The sequence below is a fragment of the Plectropomus leopardus genome, chromosome 24 (genome assembly GCF_026936395.1).
Source record: "Plectropomus leopardus strain MGB_pleo_1.0 chromosome 24, ASM2693639v1, whole genome shotgun sequence".
Taxonomy (NCBI): domain Eukaryota; kingdom Metazoa; phylum Chordata; class Actinopteri; order Perciformes; family Serranidae; genus Plectropomus; species Plectropomus leopardus.
In genome coordinates this window covers 7,314,759-7,333,624 of record NC_142199.1, presented here as the reverse complement: position 1 = coordinate 7,333,624, position 18,866 = coordinate 7,314,759, and the positions used below count along the sequence as shown (strand labels likewise).

The 18,866-nt window shown below is 40.8% G+C and overlaps 1 protein-coding gene across 1 annotated transcript in view; it reads right to left on the bottom strand.

Annotated features, from left to right (window-relative positions):
* Window positions 1–17,231, bottom strand: part of LOC121962721 (histone deacetylase 4-like) — an 80,115-nt gene extending 62,884 nt beyond the window's left edge. Inside the window, exons 1-2 of the mRNA XM_088074317.1 lie at window positions 17,038–17,231; window positions 13,420–13,757 (exon numbers count right to left, since the gene is read on the bottom strand). Coding sequence (XP_087930443.1) covers window positions 13,420–13,441 — 22 coding nt within the window. The 5' untranslated portion in view covers window positions 13,442–13,757; window positions 17,038–17,231. The remainder of the gene's footprint in view (window positions 1–13,419; window positions 13,758–17,037) is intronic.
* Between the last annotated feature and the right edge of the window lie 1,635 nt (window positions 17,232–18,866).

Genomic DNA, 18,866 nt, shown 5'->3' with positions numbered 1-18,866 from the left:
CCCGGACTGTATGTTGACAGAGGCCTTTTGTTGTGCGGGGAGAAATGAGATGTCTGTCTGTGCCGCTGTTACAAAGAGGGACAGTGACGGAGAGAAAGAGAGGAAGGATGCTCCGGCCTCATTACATTCAGCGCACTTCCGTTCTGGCTGCTTCGTCCAGGGTGACTCCGGCAAGCAAGGTGAACCAGACAGGAACAATACGATTAATCAAACACGCCTCTCCTTGAAGAGCCTTTTCCTCTGGGTCGCAAATTTGCTTCCCCCGAGGGCACCGGCTGACGTCATGGCCGCTGATAAAAGAGAATGGGTGACCCCTGTGTGAGCCGCCAACAGTTTGCGCCCTGTGAACAGTCGGAAGCGACCATCTGACCCTCATTTCATGCTGGGAGCGTCCGAAAAACACAGCGGTAATGCAATTTGGTGCGATGTCTAAGTGCTTCTTTGTGCTACTCCGTGAATGCTGCCATTTGATATAAAATCACAAATTAGTTGGGAATTGGTAATTAGACTGCGGGTGTCTGTTACTCGTCCAAAATGCATTACAGTCATAAGGTCAGTGGACCAATGAGGAGACTGACGTTGGAGCGAGAAATGCACCATTTAAGTCACCAAAACATGCATTCAAGTGAGACTCAGACTCAAAAGGTTTGTTTTATGGCAATGTCAGATTTATGAATTTAACATGACAATGACTGTTGGGTTTGTGTGTGATTAGTTAGCTTATTCCTGATTTAAGGAGTGCAAGTTTAGACGAAGGGGGAATTAGGCCACGTTTAGATGAGAACCGCCCTACTAAAAATGGAAAACTTTTTCCTTTGCCTTTTTTTAAAAAAATCTGCGTTGTGAGAACGATCGTAGTGTACACGGATCCGCAAAAGCAACCAAAAATGCTGCAGTATGCATGCCGGGCCATTAGTTGGCAGTGTAAGGACACCATAGAAGAACACCACTCACCTGCGCTAAAGCCGTTCTTCTACAGAGCGTTTAGTATAAACTAACAAGAAGACGATGGAAAACCTCTTCGCTGATCACAGAAATGGTGCAAAAAATCTACACTTTGCAGAGGAGCGTTCATTAACTCAGTAGAGTCAGCAGCACAAACACAGCTCTGGAGTCCGCCATTGTTGTTGTTGCTGTCCTCCTACTCATGTATTGCTATTTGTCTGACATGAAATGCTGACGCATGAAGTGTGGCCAGAACGTCACCCTCCTCACAGGATCCTTGCATTGCCAGTTTACATGGTGACAGAAGGGCCCCGATTTCAAAAGTCTGCATTTTCAGGCCCCCTAAATGCCGTTATCATGTCAACAAAGTGCCAAACTGCAACAAAAGTTTAACATTTTATGCAAGAACCATGCATTCATGAACCCGAAAAAGCACAATTTAGAGAGGCGACACAGAAGGTTTAAAAAAGGAATGCACACTGATCAGTGTTTTTCTGATCATTGTTGCAAAGGGGCAACATGGCGGGCACTGTAGAGGAGGACCTGCTGACTATGTAGATATAAATGGCTCATTTAAGGTCACGAAAACAGCAATTCTTATTTTTAAATGATTAAACACTAAAGAAAATATACTCATTATATTAAATTCCATTTCGGCCCATATATCCCCTTTAATCCTACACTCTGGACCTTTAAATAGCAGTATTTTATCTATATAAAACTAAAAACAACTTGAACTACCAGTTAAATCACTGGTGGGTTTCCTGCATCTAAAACTGCAGTATAAACATTTTTCTGTGTTAATTTTCCTTAAGATTTGAAGTTTTTGTTGGTTCAGTATAATGCATGCTGCTGGTGAATAAGCGACATAATCAAACAATGCCACAACGCCATTTCTAACCACATAAGTTGATCTGTGAGACTTTTGCCCAGTGCATTCTGGGATGGACTGCAGCGACTCCGCGCAGCAACAATTAGATATAAAAGTGGATAAATGCATAAACAATTGAACTGATCTGCACATGCCACTTTCCACATACACTGCACAAAATGTTTTTTATGCATTTTAATGATTATTTGTGAACAGCCGATTCTGAATGGACGTCCATGATGGTGCCACACATGGTTGCTAGGAGATCTGTGATGCAACTATAAAGCCTTGGTTGCTGGGCCTAATGCTTCACAATAACAAACACCCACAACATGAGAGATGACAGTTGCTCTGCAGCTACTATGCATACAGAGTAACAGGTACAGCGTTTAAGATCTGTTATATCTTTTGTGACTTTCTCAAGTGTTTGTGTGTTTAGTCCCTGCAGTGATCGCACTTTGGTCTGCTTGCATAACGGTAGTCTCTTGGTGCCTAGGCCAGTCATCCATGCTCCGTGTCAAGCACTGTGGAGCGACATGTCAAAAGGCACAAGGATAGGGCTCCGAGGAGGCAGTGTAAACCGTAATTGCCGCTGACAGCTCGTTGGCAGAACACAGTGTATCCCGTTTCTCGGCTGGGACGAGACAAAAGACACAGGGACAAAAGATGCGTCCCATTCCTTTCATTAGCTCATGTTCCCTCTGTGCTGTCTCTGTCCTAATACCAATTAAAAACAAGCCTAAAAGGCCGTGATTAGATGTTTGTTTTTGTGGGGGAATGGGTGTGGCAGGACGAGATGGGTGCTGCGCTCCATTTGCACAAGGACAAAGCAGAGCTTGTGCACGAGGGGGTCGCTCGTTGCACAAGAGACCCCCCCTGGGTTTGTTCTGGGATGGACTGTTAGTCATGTTCAGCCAAGTTGGTGGCACATGGGAGGACAGAACTGACGCACTGTCTGGCTGGCAGGAGCCTAGGCTCGGTTCAGCGATGGTGGGAACACGCCGCTGAAGTGCATTTTGCAATCTGCCACAATTTCGTAATTTGGTTTTTGTAGGAGAGAAACATGTCGGCACAAGTGGATGGCAGACAAAAACGTGACAATAAGGCTCAAAATTACCCTTGATGAGGCTCATGCTCGTATCACACTGACCGCCACACAAAAGAGGCAGGTTATGTCACGCATGCACTCGTCCCGTGCTCCATTTTTAGCCGCACGACACACGGCAGCAAACCGCTCAGTCGTGAAGAGGAGAATCAACACGGGAGACCAAATATAATGATTGTTTGTTCGCCATGCATGCACGTGCGCATATCTTGTGTGTGTGCTGCTAAAAATAGACTCAGGGATAAGCCGGGCCCTCTTTATTGCAGTGAAAACTTTTAACCCCTTCACCCCTGGATTTGAGCGCTGTGATGTGTGATGGCGTGCATTTGGATAAGAGGATAAAAAGGGGTCACTGAACGGGTCCAGAATGGAGAGTAGGATGAGAGAAATGTAAATTTAATGCATGAACCATCGTACACTTTGGCCTTGTATTCATGTCTCTGTAGGCAACCACTGCAGAGACGCTTTTACGTACTTTAAAATTTTGAGATGATGATTGATTAAGAAGCTTCCTTTTTCACAGTTTTAAAAAACCTGAGCAATTTAGCATGATTTCTGTCAAAAACATGGGAGGAAGGCAAAGAGCAATGAAAAAAACAAAATGACCCAAAAAATTAGAAAAAAAATAGTAAAAATTACAACAAAATTATCCATTTTTTTTTAAAAAGAACAAAACAAAACAAAAAAGTAAAAAGTAAACAAAAATCACCCCCCCCCTCCCCCCCCCCTCCTGACAAGGCAGCACGACATGATTGATACCACTGGATTCCTCAGGTCTTCTAGTTTCATGACACTGGCTTTACAACTCAGCCCCGTACAGCCTCTAAAGACAGACATGTCAGTCACCGATTAGTGCAATTTAAAACAAAACAAAACACATATTATGTACGGACTCAAATCACATCACAAATAACGCGTTAACACTGACAGCTCTACCTTAAATGCTTGTAAAAGGCATCTGAAAGCAGCACAAGAAAAGTGATGTTGCTCCAGGTTTCAGAGGGTTAATAGCTGATATATGCCTACAGAAACCACAGCCTCACTGTGGCAGCTCTACTGGACCAGTCAGGAGTTATGTGTCTTGCTCAAGGGCACCTGAGGTTCCTCACTTTCATTCACTTTTTTCCATTTAGCAGACAGTACGAGCCAGTGATCTTCCAGTCCCAAGTCTCTTCCTTAAATCTCTATGCCACTGCTGCCCTGTTAATAGTATCTGGCAGGTGTAATAAAAAGCAAATCCATAATATGGACTTATAGGCATCCGGAGATCTGTGAGCGCACTGTACTGCAGTGTTTATCAAATGCAGGGCTGAGACCCAAAAGTGGGCCGTCACATTAAACCGAAGCAACCCAAAGCTGCTGGCTGTCAAAAATAACAATCCAAAATCACAAAATATGAACTTTCAAGTAAACATTAATGGTAATGCCAAATCCTCTCTCTGTCCCAGCCATGTCTGATAGTGTGAAATACAGGGCTGTCAGCAGCAGAGTGATGGTGCAGGAGTTTTATTAGAGGCTGCCCTAATAAACCTACAAGATTAGATTTTGGCCATGACAATAACCTTGAAAGTATGAGACTTCGAGAGAGAGAGAGGGAGAGAGAGAGCTGGAAAATCCAAGAGGTCACAAGCTTTAAAGGCGACTTTTCCTTATTTTCTGTTTTTGTCAGATATTAATATTAAATGTGGCCTAAAGATTTCATTAATAAGGTAAAAGTATGTATTATTAATCCCTGTGAGTAAAGACTGCTCTGAATACTCGGTTTCAAATGTTTTTTCCGCTTTAAAGACAAGCTGCTCTCAGCTGGCGATGATTTCTTTAATTGGTCATCTGCTCTGTTACTTGTGTTTACATTATGCAGACGACACTACATATAGCTACATGATAATGTTAGGGAAACATGAAATCTTGGTTGCTCATGTTGCTAAAGTTTCACCGGTTTCGATCATATTCCTCCTGTTTTGAGCTTTACTAGGTGATTTGTCAGGGTAGAAAGCACCGTTATACTCGTAGGGTCTCATTCATGAAATGTGAATAACTGGGCATTGGTCGGGCTCGGTCGGGATCAGGCTCAGTATTTTAGGCTATGTGATGATCTCACGAATCATTTTACAGACAGTATGAGTAAATTAAAGTGTTTTTGAACAGTGAAACATGTTAACATGTTTTAGCAGAAACCCAAAATACAATTATGAACCTAAAAAATGAGGATAATCGGTCCTCTTTGATATCTATAACACGTCTGGGTCCCTTTTATTAAAGCTCAGTAAAAGCGGTGTGTATTAGTAAGTACACACACGCTTGTAATGTGCAATGTGTTACAGCATTCTGTGTCCTTTGTGTCAACTTCCTCCCACCAGCGAGGGAACCACCTCCACCAGGGTATTTACATGTGTGTGTCACCACAGTGTCTGTAGTACTGTTAACGTCAGCAGCAGTCCCTCGCCACTCCTGCCAAAACTCCCCACTGACCAGATAGTAAAAGTGCCACACAGTCACACACACAAAGACAATCTGCTGCAGACCCGGTTTCAAACTGGTATTCAGACAAAAACAAATGATGATACTTAAAAGGAAGAGTATAACATTTTGAGGAGTTTATTCACTTTCTAAGAGAAAGTTAAACTGTAAACTCACAAGCTTATCTTACTTTAATAAATCTGGGAAATCAACTGCCTTGATGAAGGTAAGTAAATAAAACTATGAGTCAGGATTGTGCCGTATCATATTGTTCCCAGTATACTGGTATAATTTCTAATACGATAGGAAAAATTCATATAGTGATAACAGCAATAGTCCAACTGACATAATGACGTCATACTGTTGCAAATGGAAATACCGAGCATGGCTGAGAGTGAAAACTGTTACCGGTTACTGTGGTTGTTAACAAATAAAGACATTTTTGTTTAGTTTTTCCTGAATATTTGAAGGCAAACTTACATTTACACTGACATATAAAACTATGACATGTATTTTGCGATTGCAGGTTCTTGAAATTAATAATAAAATATTATTTGACCTTTTACTTTACTTACCTTTTTCCCTGATTTTTAAGATCAACTTCTCAGATACCTCTCTTTCTATGCATATACTCTACCTACTAGATGCCTAAAATTGCTTAATAGGAAGAAAATACCAGGAAATAAACATGTGGCCATACAAGCTTTACTGTCACCTCATACTGTACATCTTGATTTAGTGCATCTGCTGACTGGGACAGCAGCTTGTGTATAAATTTAGTTTCAAGTGAAGAAACTGCATGCAATCGAGAAATAGTACAGGAAGCTGGCGGGTGTACAAACAGAGCTGTGTCGACTCCAAAAGCGATGGTATTTTCTTTAACCAGTGTCCATAAAATAAATCTACCAGCGCCTGAAGCCTGAAGAGGCTAATCTTGGGTACCAGCCCAAACGATGCAATCTCCTGACCTCACTCATTAGTGTTTATTTTACTTTATTTTTTTCACTGTTTTTGTTGTTTTTCAAGGCTGTATAAACCTCGAAACGGTTGCGCTTGTAACCTAGATACCACTGAGCCTTCGAGGAAAGGAGCACTGTGTCAAGTTCACCGGTTCAGAACCATAAAAGGCGCTCACACCCACGCAGACCCTGCAAAATAAAGCAGTAAAAAAATCTAATCTGAACAGTTTGCATCCTGCTGCAGACGTGCTTTTCATAGCATTTGTGGAAATGTGGTAATATTGAATTTTTTTTGCATACGACAATGTAAAGTTCAAACCTCTCATTCACAAATAATCACTTGCAGTACCTGGCACTTACTTACTAACCACTTACTGGCCTCAATATGTGTGTGTGTGTGTGTGTGTGTGTGTGTGTGTGTGTGTGTGTGTGTGTGTGTGTGTGTGTGTGTGTGTGTGTGTGTGTGTGTGTGTGCGTGTGTGTATGACTCATGTGCAGACCCAGTTCTTGCTCCAGTGGTAAACACTGCAGACTTTCCTGGAAAGCCGGTGCACTTCTGACTAAGACAAAAACAAATCTTTGCCAGCTCGTGGCATCACCTTCCCTCTTTATTAAGACGCTGTAACACCTGAGGAGCCTGCCTCGCCTCTTTAAAACTTATGTCTTCATTTCCAATTACAGTTCATCCTGCCTGCATCAATTTCACAATGAGGCATCTGAGGTGAAGCAGTTTGGCTTGCTACGACGGTAAACGAACAATGTGAATGATGAATAAGGAGCAATCCTTCCAAGAACAACAGGGGAAAACAACACTAAATATAACATGATTTAAATACTGTCATCTGGATTTAACTCTTTTCTTTCCATGTAAATATGACAGATACGTTATTAGATTCGAGTCTGGAATGGTAACGGCACTCTAAACATTGGAGTTGTGCTCGTAAAAATAAACATATTCATCTAAAAAAAATATGTCTTTTATTGCATTTTTAAGCTCAGCCCTTTGAAGCCTGAGCACACTGGATTTCTTTCAATAATACTGGAGGAAGGACATGAACATCTAGCAAGAAATGACCTAAAAACTGTTAACAAATTGGTAAAAAGTTACAGAAAAATTACCAGGAAATTATATAAAAGTGGGAGGGAAATGTCCAGTAAATGCATATATATATATATATATACATATTGGTCATTTTTTCCCCCCTTTTTTTAAATTTTTAAAAAGGTTCTATGTTTCTCTGACATGTGTTTCACCTCCACTGCACCATCATATCTTTAATTTATCACTGAGGACATTTTTCACACATCTACACATGTTGATCTTTTTTTGTCACTGTCCTTTCTTTTTCTCCGGATTATGGTTTGTGTGGTCCCCCTCTTTATCTGGACACCCAGATCGTCCCCAGGAACTGATAAGGGGTACTTGGCAAGTGACCACAACCACAGAGGGGCCCCAGAGAATCATGGGAAACAGTTCATGATGATCCTGGCTGTGACCAAAAGTCCATTCAAACATGCTATTCAGCACAAGAGTTCTAGCTCCTGAGATTTTTTTAGTTTCTCTGAAACCTTCGTATGAAACCATTAGTTCATGACTTGCATGTTATTTTTGGTGAGATATTACAGTATGCAAACACTAGACACTATGCCGGGCTAAATATCCCACGAATCAATGCAGTCGTGATAATAACGTTCATGACAGCGAAGAGCAACCCAGACAATAAGTAATAAATACTTATTGTCTTCGGTCATGAGTCTTCTGCCTGATGTGCAATTTGGGACACACTATATGAAGCACTGTGGTTGTGGTACCATTACAGATGGATGACAGCGTAGTTATTGGTCCAACATGGTTTGGGCTTTTTGTGAGTCATACTAGTGGTGTCAGTCAGTCAATCCACCTATTGGATCCACAATAAAATATCTCATTAACTATTTGTATGGCTTCCAATTAAATTTTATACTCACAAAAACATTATACCTGCTTAACATTAGCTTGTTAGCAAGCTGTTGTTACCATTTAGATAATTCAAGCGTTATCTAGGGAAGACGATGCATGTGACATAATGCCACATAATGAGTTTTCACAACGTGAAGTAACAAAACAACAAATACTTGAGAGGTTCATTATGCCTGCAGATCCCGGTAGAGCTGAGGTTGGCACAGGCGACCATGGTTTTGCGTCTCAGACTGACAGAGACTTTGAGGAGGTGACGTGGTCATGACAGCTCAGGGGGTCAGAAAATATACTTACTATTGTTTATGTACACAAAAGTATGTTACAAACCAATAACCACAATACTGCAAACATGCTAACCTCAGGGAATGGTGAGCATTCACCGCCACTGCTACGTTTATGTATTTTCTTTTTTTCAAAAGAGCGTGCATGTTTATACTGTGCTACAAATGCCAGCTGCATGACCAGTTACTGAGTGTCTATTCTGCACCGAGTGTTGCACGTTTGCTATTGTTTCCTAGTCGACAAGAGTTGAAAAATGCTCAGCTTTTGTTAAAACACTGCAGCCGCTTATAACTGTCACTTTTTACCAAGACATCCAGAGCACTGAACCCACAAAAACTGGTGAGTCCGTCCCCTCTCTGATGTGCTTTAGCATTTATTTGGACCAGAACTACTACTTTACTATACCTTGTGCCAACATTTTTACTTCTTTGGATGTTTTGTATCATAGCAACCCAACAATAAAGCATCAGCCGGAAAAAGCAATGCATCCCTTATTGCACCTCATTTAGTTCTGCATTTAACAGCTTTTTTAATGTGCTTAAAAACTGTGTAATCTTTGTTATTTATAAAAGCATATATCAATAACAAAGACTTGCTTACAAAGCACTAAAATCAGGATACATTAAGTAAATTGCAAAAACAATAAAAATGGCTGTAACACTACATATCACACTGTTAAGTCACCCTTTATTAACCGCAGGAAAACGTCTTCACCTCAGGGGCCCTATGTGGTGCACAGCAGTGTCAGACTCAGAGTTTAGACATGTCTGTTTAAATGCTAATGTACAGCAAAATGAACCTTCAAAGAGTCAATGAATCACAAACAGAAGACAATTATTAATTGACAAAACATGCTTTAAATGATTTTGCTGCAAGTTTGTCACTTATGTACCTGCTCAAAACCAAAGTTCAACAGAGCGGTAACCACAGAAACATAATATGATGTTCAGCTTCTAACTTGCTATGATAAGCTCTCAAGTAGATGAAAACATTTGAAAATTATAACCGTTTTCTTGATTCATAGACAAATTAGTTCGCAAATATTTTTGGCAAGCAGGTGGCGCTAATTAATGAACATGTTTCGTTTTGAATCTGTGCTGCAGCGTGTTCAAGCTTTTATTGAATATCCGCCATATTTAGCCAAACTGCTATCAACAAGTGCAATCCACCCTGAGCGTGACATTTACAGAAACCGCCCTGTTCAACCAAACATGGTCAATATGTTAGCTCATTGCTAAGCACAAGTGTAAAACAAATGTCGCCGGCTAATGTGCTAAAGCTCTGGGTACACAGAGTAATCACTCCTGTGCAAACACTCCAGCATGTTTGCTGATATGCCCGCAAAAAAAGACTGATGCGAAGGGCCCTGCCAGCCTGACCCCCTTTTGTTCTGGGAAACATAAACCCCAGACAAAGCATTTTACGTTTCACTTTTCTAGGAAGAGATTTATGGTAAATGATATTTAATCTAAAAATCCCACTGCTGCTGTAATAAAGAAAATGAGTAAGTCCTGGATCAAAAAAACGTGCGTGCTAGTAAGCTCATTTACAGATTACAAAAGTGGCACACAAGCAGGCAGGCACACACGCACGCTCCCGGAGCTGCTGCATGAACTGTGAACATGCAGACACACACACACACACACACACACACACACACACACACACACACACACACACACTCAAGGCTTTACTTAGAGGGCTGGTACATGACTGGAAATAAGTGCAAGCTCCGAAAAAAAAGAGTTGGCAGCTTTGGATCGCACTGAAAATACAAGAGCACAACAAAGCCGTGGATCTGAAAGTCTCATTGTTCACCCCGAGAACAAAGCCAATGTTGTTTAATTACACTCAATATAAAACATATTCAATTAAAAAGTGTCAGTGGCGGACAACCCCCACGCAACCTGAAGCCACAAGATCAATTTCTTTGCATCCATTTCTAAAAAGAACAATTGATGTGTCTCTAAAACAACAGATTTCTTTCCCTGCACACTCTCACTTCTGTAAATATCACTGCCATAAACATTTCAGTGGGAAAAAAAGGAGCCCGACAAGCGCCACAAGGCCATACTGTTGCACATTTTTCACATTTCATATCTTTAAATGTCTCTCGGCTGCCTGTTTCTGTCTCTCTCTGTACACCGACATCCAACAAGTGTGTCTCTGAGCTGTCATTCAAACAAGAGAAGCAACACCTCAAATTGACGCCCACACTTGGCAGCACTCTGAGGACCGAGATCGTCTCCTCTGAAGGCTTTTCAGAGGCAAACAAGACAGTGAGAAACAGCGGCTGCTGCTATGAATCGTCTCTCCTGGACTCAAACAAGATCACAGCTATTTTTGTTTTGGTGAGGGGTGAGTTAACGCGGGTGACAAGCAGATTCTGGGTAGTTTGGCCCTCTAGTGGGAAGCAGATGAGAGGTAGAGGAGAGCAGCGTGGGAAATTAAAAATGGCTAAATCTTATTATATTTTGACAGGAGCTGGTTAGTTTATCTGCTCCATCAGCTGCTGCAGCCCCTGGCCAGGAAAGAGTGAAGTTTCCTGCCTTGGCTGTGAGCAGATCTGGGCATTGATTCAATACCTCTGTTTGTCTTCTTCCAACAGAGTCATATTGTGATAAAATAATGATACAGGTATCATCTCCAAAACATTTTAGAAATTAAAAGCAATTATTGATCTATAAAAAGACTGCATGAGTCTGCATGACTGGTTTAATTTGATTTTTTGGGGCTTTTTTTGCCAATTTTACACGAGTTTAGTTTGCTTGTCGAGGAAGGCTGTTTTAATGAAAGATGCTATTGAGATGCATTATGGGAAATGTAGGATCCATTGTTTTTGAAGCTTGATCCACACTCGGGGTCAACAGATTATCTGCCTGGACGATTATTGGGGCCAATATTTGGCATTTTGACGATTATCTGTATCGGAGTTTTATTTTAATGATTGCCAATAAAATAAATTCATCAAAAAGTGCAAAAAAAAGTGTCAGCATGGGAGGAACTTTTACTTTGTTAAAGTAGGGATTTGCCATAAAATTATCTCCTAAACAATCAGAGAAAGATGCACATTTTTGTTCTCTGACTTGATTATAAAAACTCAAATAGTGCAGTTAAAACATGCTCAGAAACAGATTACCAAATATTATTTGAATGCGTCTTGAATAAATTTATTTCCAGGTGATAAACACACCTCTGACCATTAACATATCACTTTGCTTTTGTCAGTCATTTCTTCGGCTTAGCACGGTTTCAATTTGTCAGCTGTGTTTGGCGAAGAGATGAGTGAACATGTAAAGGAATTAAAATGGGCTGTCTAGTGTTAACTGTTGAGCCACACTAATCCCAGGTTGATCTAACAATGTAATGCGATTGGCTCTGCTTGGGGACTGGGAAAGTGAGATGACACTGCAGCGAGACGTCTGTGGACAAAGTGTCTCCTCTCAGCATACACGTGTGCGGCAGAGTACTAAATATCCGCTGTGCCGCCCGCGGTGTGTTCAGATGTGTCAGTGATGGAGATGTTGGAGGGCTGAGGGCGCCGGCTGAGGCTGCAGCTCGTTCGTATCCCTCGGGGCCCGGTGGTTACCTCAGCTGTGGTATTTATAGTGCACACACTCCCAGGTGTACAAAGTAAACACAGTCGACTCTGTCAGGTACCACACCGACCAGGCCAGGGAGCTAACCTTTTCATCTGCCAGCTGCTTACCGAATAATTTATCAGCTAGCCAAAACCCGAGCTTCTAAACTGAGCTTGATTGGGTGTCAAAGAGGAAAGTAGGCTCTCTTAATGAGCCTGCGCTCTGGACTTTTTCCTCTCGCCCTCTGGAGCTCATTCATATTGAATCAAGCCAATTAACAGTCATAAGACCAGATTAAAATGTTTTATTGCGTTTTAGCGAGCCACGATCTGTCTGTGCTCAAAATCAAAATGTGTGTATATATATATATTAACATGGCAGCTGCAGAGAGATATCCCTTAATGCGACTGTATCGAGGAGCTAAATCCTCATTACTCCACACGTAACAGCTAGTGCATCGGCAGAGAGGATGCTGCAAGATGTCATCTACTGTCTGCCGCTCTGCCACTTTTTAAACAAGTGTTAACAATGTTTTTTTCCAGCTTAATATTGCATATTTTGTCAGTATTGCACAGTGGTATTTATGCACTTCTTGTGTCAACACATTACAAGTATTTAAAGTTTTTTTTAGACTGTAAACTGTCCTGAAATGCAAAAAGTATTTACTAAAACTCAGACTGATAAAATCTAGGGAGCATTAGTGAATCCTTAACCTCTGGCTCAGGCTTCTTATGCCCAAGTGTTTCTCTGAAACTATGAGATGTAAATGAATAATCTTGGTCTTAAATTACAGGCAGATTCGGAGATTTTCTGCAACAGTTTGGATGCTACCGGGTCAGATTAAAGGAAAAAAATAAGACAAAATAAATGAGAGATGTTATCCCCTTCATACAAAACTTAACACTCCAGGGCTCTAGCTAAGAGCAAGTTAATTCAGATGATTCTGACTATCCAAATATTATCCAAAATGAATTTCCCAGAACATAAAAAAACAGCTAAAAACTCAACTGCAGATTTTGATATTTGTTTGTTTGATAAGAGGCCAATATCAGCAAAATCTTACTATGCAATCTGTGGTCACATAAAACTTGAAATTACCCCAAAATAAACTCTTTAGTCACATTGCAATATTGTATCATTCATTTGTTATTAGCACAAAGAAGTGTGTAAAATATCTTTATTTCCACCTACAAAAAACGGATTCATGCTGATGGACAAGGAAACAAGAAGTACAAAGGTGATGCCAGAGATCTTACCTTGGTGGCTGTGTGAGGTCATGGCTGACAGGTCGGTCAGGTGGGTGTCCACTCAGTGCGGCAGGTGAGCGCCCGGCTTGGTGTGTGTCTTGCAGAACAGATGTGTGTTTGTGCAAGTGCAGATGTGATTTACAGGGTGGCAGTCTGTTATCCTGCCAAAACTGTGAAGTGTGTCAGGTTTCTGAATGCTTGTGTTCAAGCTGATCCAAAACTCGGTCCGTCAAGAATCCCTCAAGGCTGGAAATGGGAAGCAAACCTCCAGCAGCAGCAGCCAATCCCCATGAGGCTTTAGATTTGGCTACTCCAATCAGAGTGGCAGCTCGCTGTCTAGATGCAACCTATACGGGGGAAAAAAGGAGCATGAGGAACAACGATTTTAAATGTGTAAAAAAGAGAGCACTGATATTGGTATGAGTTGAGGTGCTTCCCTGTTAACATCTCACGCACAGAGCTCATTTTTCAGTTATTTATAGTATTGATCTTTCCCTGACACTACTTTGGAGATGACAACGGTTCTTGTCGGACTCGCATGGAGCTGATATGGCCTGCACATTCACAAATGTTAAAATAACTGTGAAAAAATACAGTTTTATGTCCATCAAAGCCATTATATAATCTAGGCCTGCAACTAAGGATTATGACTGAAAAAAAGCAACCAAAGACTTGTCTTCTGACATTAGTAAAAGTACATGAAATTCACTATGTTTGTAAAAAAGTATCATTTAAAATTTATAGATGCCTATGAGGCTTATATTTCCTGTTTTCTGGCCAATTATGGAACTCAGCCCCTTGAAATACACTCTGAACTTTTAAAAGTAAAATACTGTTGCAAAGAAGATCCAAGACCACCGCTGAAAACTCAATACGACCTCAAATTCGACGTCGTGCTTACACTGCAAGAACCTGTAAACCAATCGGGCAATAAATTGCCTGTCCCAGACATAGTTTCTTTTTGACTAGATCAAGAAAAATATGGAAAAGGTACGACTTTGACTGTTGAAACGGGCGGAACAGTTCTGTTAGAGTCATGAACATGTCAATTTTAGCAGACACATTTAATTATTTTATTTTTGGGGGATAAATTATGTCCTTGCCTTTTCTGGATATAAATGATTGTATTTGTCTTTGTTTTCAGAGATTATCCTGAATTCCTTAATGACTACACACATACTGTGTCTGTGTCTCCTAAGTTGTGACTATGCACATACGTTTGTACCTCCTATGTTATGATACATATGTGTTTGTAACTCCTAGGGGTGGGAATCACCAGAGGCCCCACGTTACATTATTATTACAATACTTTAGTCGTGATGGATGCAATTTTAAACATTTAGTGATATGCTGAGTATTGTGATAATATATATTGCGATAAATTGAGCTTTATTACCTTTTTTCAACTCTAAATCATCTAACCACTGGAAAAAATTGCCAGTGTCTGTTTTATCTGTTAAGAAGTTTCTCACAACTTATATGGAGCGCCCGTTAGCTCACCTGGTAGAGCGGGCGCCCCCTGTACAGAGGCTATGTCCTCGCCGTAGCAGCCACGGGTTCGATTCCAACCTAGAGCCCTTTGCTGCATGTCATCCCCTCTCTCTCCCCCTTTCATGCTTGTGCTGTCCTATAAATAATTAAGACTATAATAAAAACTTTGATTTGAAAAAAGAAAAAAAAATTAAGTTTCTTACTTCAGTAATTTTTAATGCAGCAAAATATATCATGTGGACTGAAAAAGCAATCGGTCTAATAGGCTACCAAAAGTTTAATTTGCATTTGCAATATGAATAAGTTTTATAATAATAAAAACAATACTTAGGGTCTTTGCATCAATACAAGATTTTGCAGAAAAATACTGTGATACTAGAATCTAGTATTTCCTATGATGATGAAACATACACACTGTGTTTGTCTCCTATGATACATTTATGTTTGTCTCCTGTGCTGTGATACATGTGTTTGTATCACCGCACAGGAGACAAACATTATGATACATTATTGTTTGTATCTCCTATGTTATGACTAATGCTTCTAGAATGTGCTGTTAGAATCGTGAACATGCAAATTTTAGCAGAAATATTTGATTATTTTTATTGTTTTGGAGAGAAATTATGTCCTTTTGCCTTTCTGAAAATAAATGATTGTTCTTTTCTTTGTTTTCGGAAAGTAGCCTGAATTCCTCAAGCCTGGAGCAGGAGTGTCAGACGTAATCACGGCTCGAGCCCAAAGCATCAAGTCGACTCTACCACCACAAATAGAAAGGGGTAAAACTGCCTGAGGGCGAGGTGGGTGAGGGGCGAGGGGGTGAGGGGGCGGTGGTGGCGTGGGGTTAGCGTGCATGTTCACGCCCTTGTGTGTGTGTGTTTGCAGAGGTCCTCTGAAGCAGCATGGAGGCATGTGTGTGTGTGCATTTAGAGGGGGGTGGGTCTCAAGACAAGAGGGCCAGACAGTGCAGCCGCAGGACAAATTGCCCCCAAAAAAGTCGGTCACTGCACAGTGCACGCACACTTGCGCTTTGTGATGTAAAAGCAAAGGCGAGGAGGGGTGGGGCGGGGGTGAACGTGTGTGTCATGGGGAGTAGCTGACACTCCAGGGGGGCTTCATGCAACGCCACTCTCCCAGGGCATCTCATCTGTCTCGGGAGGGGTATTCGTGTGTGTGTGTGTGTGTGTGTGTGTGTGTGTCCTAGGCCATTGTCCCTAAAAAGAGCTTGCTTGATGCAGGGTGACAGATCTGGGGAGACAAGCCCTGAAGCCCAAAGTGGAGGAATAATAAAAACACAGATCTGGAAAAAATGGGTTAAAAAAACAGTTATGGGGGGAAATTAGCTGTAATTCTCAAAAATCTAAGCACATAATGCATTAATTATGACTGTCACAAAAAGGTGGGTACACTCAGCTGTCCTAATGCACTCCAGTCCCAACTCCAAAACACATCTAACGACAAAAATGCATCACCTCTGTCTAATGTTTCCTGCTACAAACCATTTAGTCTGCATAACAGCACTTTAAACAAGCCGTAATATGCTGCTTTGATGTTGCTTTAACAGCTCCAACAACCCGTACGCCCCCATTCACAAAAAAAAGATTGACGCATGCAGAGAATTACCACCGCCCATCCCGAACCATTCACACACACTCAAACACACACTTACGCAGGCCTGTACCTTCATTTTACGCATTTTTTCTCGCCAATAACACGGATACAAGGCGACAGAGGCGTGTTTGCACTACGTATATTGCATTAAAGCCTAAGGCTCGGCCGTGCACTAAAAATAGCTCAGCAACAATCGGCATAATAAACATCGCCTGTCTATTCCCCCCCTCCGCTGCCTTCACACTTCCCGCCCGCTACAGTGCAACAAACCGTGTGGAAATGTTTCGATTAATGCTTTTAGGATGAGAAATGGCTCCTACCAGAAGTCGAAAAGACTCGGGCTCGAGAGAGACGCGAAAAAATGACCGGGGATCCGCCGCCGAAGCGGATCAGAGTGGAAACTTCAGCCGGACATTGTTTTGATGAATCCTGTCTGTGCATCGCATCCCTGCCTGAATATCAACATCAAAGCAGCGCAGCTCGGCTACACATTCATCCCGCGAGGACGCAAACACACCAGCAGCTCACCTATACGGGCCACGAGGAAGCCAAACGTCCCAACATGTGTCCCGCGGGGCTTTTATTTCTCTCCCATGTTAGACTCCGGGGTTTTTCTCCGCGCAAGGAAGAGGGGAGACGAGAAAATTCATCTCCTGACAGATTCCGCCATACTGGATTTTTGTAACAGCCCCAGCGTCACATGGAGCGCCCCTGCATTTACCAGGGGCGGGCTCAGCCTGATGAAAATGTGATTATCTACGAGTATACAGCCTGTATGTGGTGGATGAAAGCGTGTGTTATGGCCATGAATAAGGAAAATGTCTCTGGGCGTGTCCTATATGATATGAACTATCACTGGGATATTCCAACAGCTCTAATGTTTTTTTTTGTTTTCAATAACTTTAATAACTGCTTTTCATCTCCTGTAACGGCTCTATTATATACATATATTAGTTTGTATATATGTGGTACACAATAAACAATCCTATCCTGCTCTGTGGCATTTTATTGACCAGAGAACCATTATTACCTACCTTTTTAGTTTGGCTTTGAATTTAACTTTATGTATTTGTTAATTCATTCATTCATTTATATATTTGAGTCTCTTTTACTGGTTGGTATATCATTCTTTTTAATTGTTTTTATGTATTTTTTTCCCTTTTTTATTTATTATTGTTATCATTATTCTTTATATCTATATGTTTTTATCTTTCTATCGTTAGGTTTTATGCTGCCTCAGGTGACTACTTACTTATGATGGCGTTTCCCCAGTTCCTGGTTTAATGATTACTCTTCGTCTTGCTTTTTGGCATTTTGGCATTTTACCTCTAAAATAAAGTATCTAAACACTCCTACTTTATTCATTTTGGGATTTATTGTGTAACAATAGCGAGTTTATTGTATCTTAATACTGACTTTTAGTCTTTTTTTTATCCATAATAATATACAATAGACTTACACTAATAATTAGTGTGTCTGTGCTACTCAGAGTTTAGTTTACAGTAACCTGATAATACCTTTGTGACCATTATGGCTTTAATATGCTTTGTCATAATGATAACAGGCTATCACACAGTTGCGTACCTCAGTGGTGTGTTTTTAATTACCTTATTCTAGTTTTGACCTTAGTTATAAACCTTTGGTTTATATACAGTGGTGTCATTGTTGTATTGCTTAAATGTTCCTGTGGTAGTCCAAGATATTCAAGTTGATCTGAGTACAACTTTTGTAATAATTTTATCATGAATACATATATGTTTTTATATCCTATGTTATGGTTTTGCGTATAATGTATGTTTATTTCTCCAATGACTATACATATATGTTTTTGTCTCCAGTTATAATACATGTATGTTTGTATATCCTGTATTTTAAACATGCATATGTTTGTCTCCTAATTTATGTGTCTCCTATGTTATTACTATAAATTTACTATATGTGTCTTCTAGTCCTTTTTTATGACTAATGTTCTGAGAATATGCTCATTTGAATGAAGTGTAGTTCTGTTGTGATTTTTCTGTACTATGACTGCAAAACTGTTTGCTATAATTGTTTACTAAGGAACAAACAGGCCATTTTAAAGGAAACTGAGAGAAGTTACAGAGAGCGTTTCATGCCCATCAACTCCACATTTCACATTTTGTTATTATAGCGTTTGTGTTGTAATGGCCAATGATAGAAAGCATTTTGCTGCCTGAGATCTACAGCAACATTACCAACCCTCCCTCCATTATTCAACACTTTCCATAACCAGTAGTGGCAAAATGAAACAAACGTTTTTATCCAATTCTTGCTCATTGCAACATTAAACGCCTTCCCCGCTGCCTTCTCTAATCCAATATGCTTTTATTTCCATT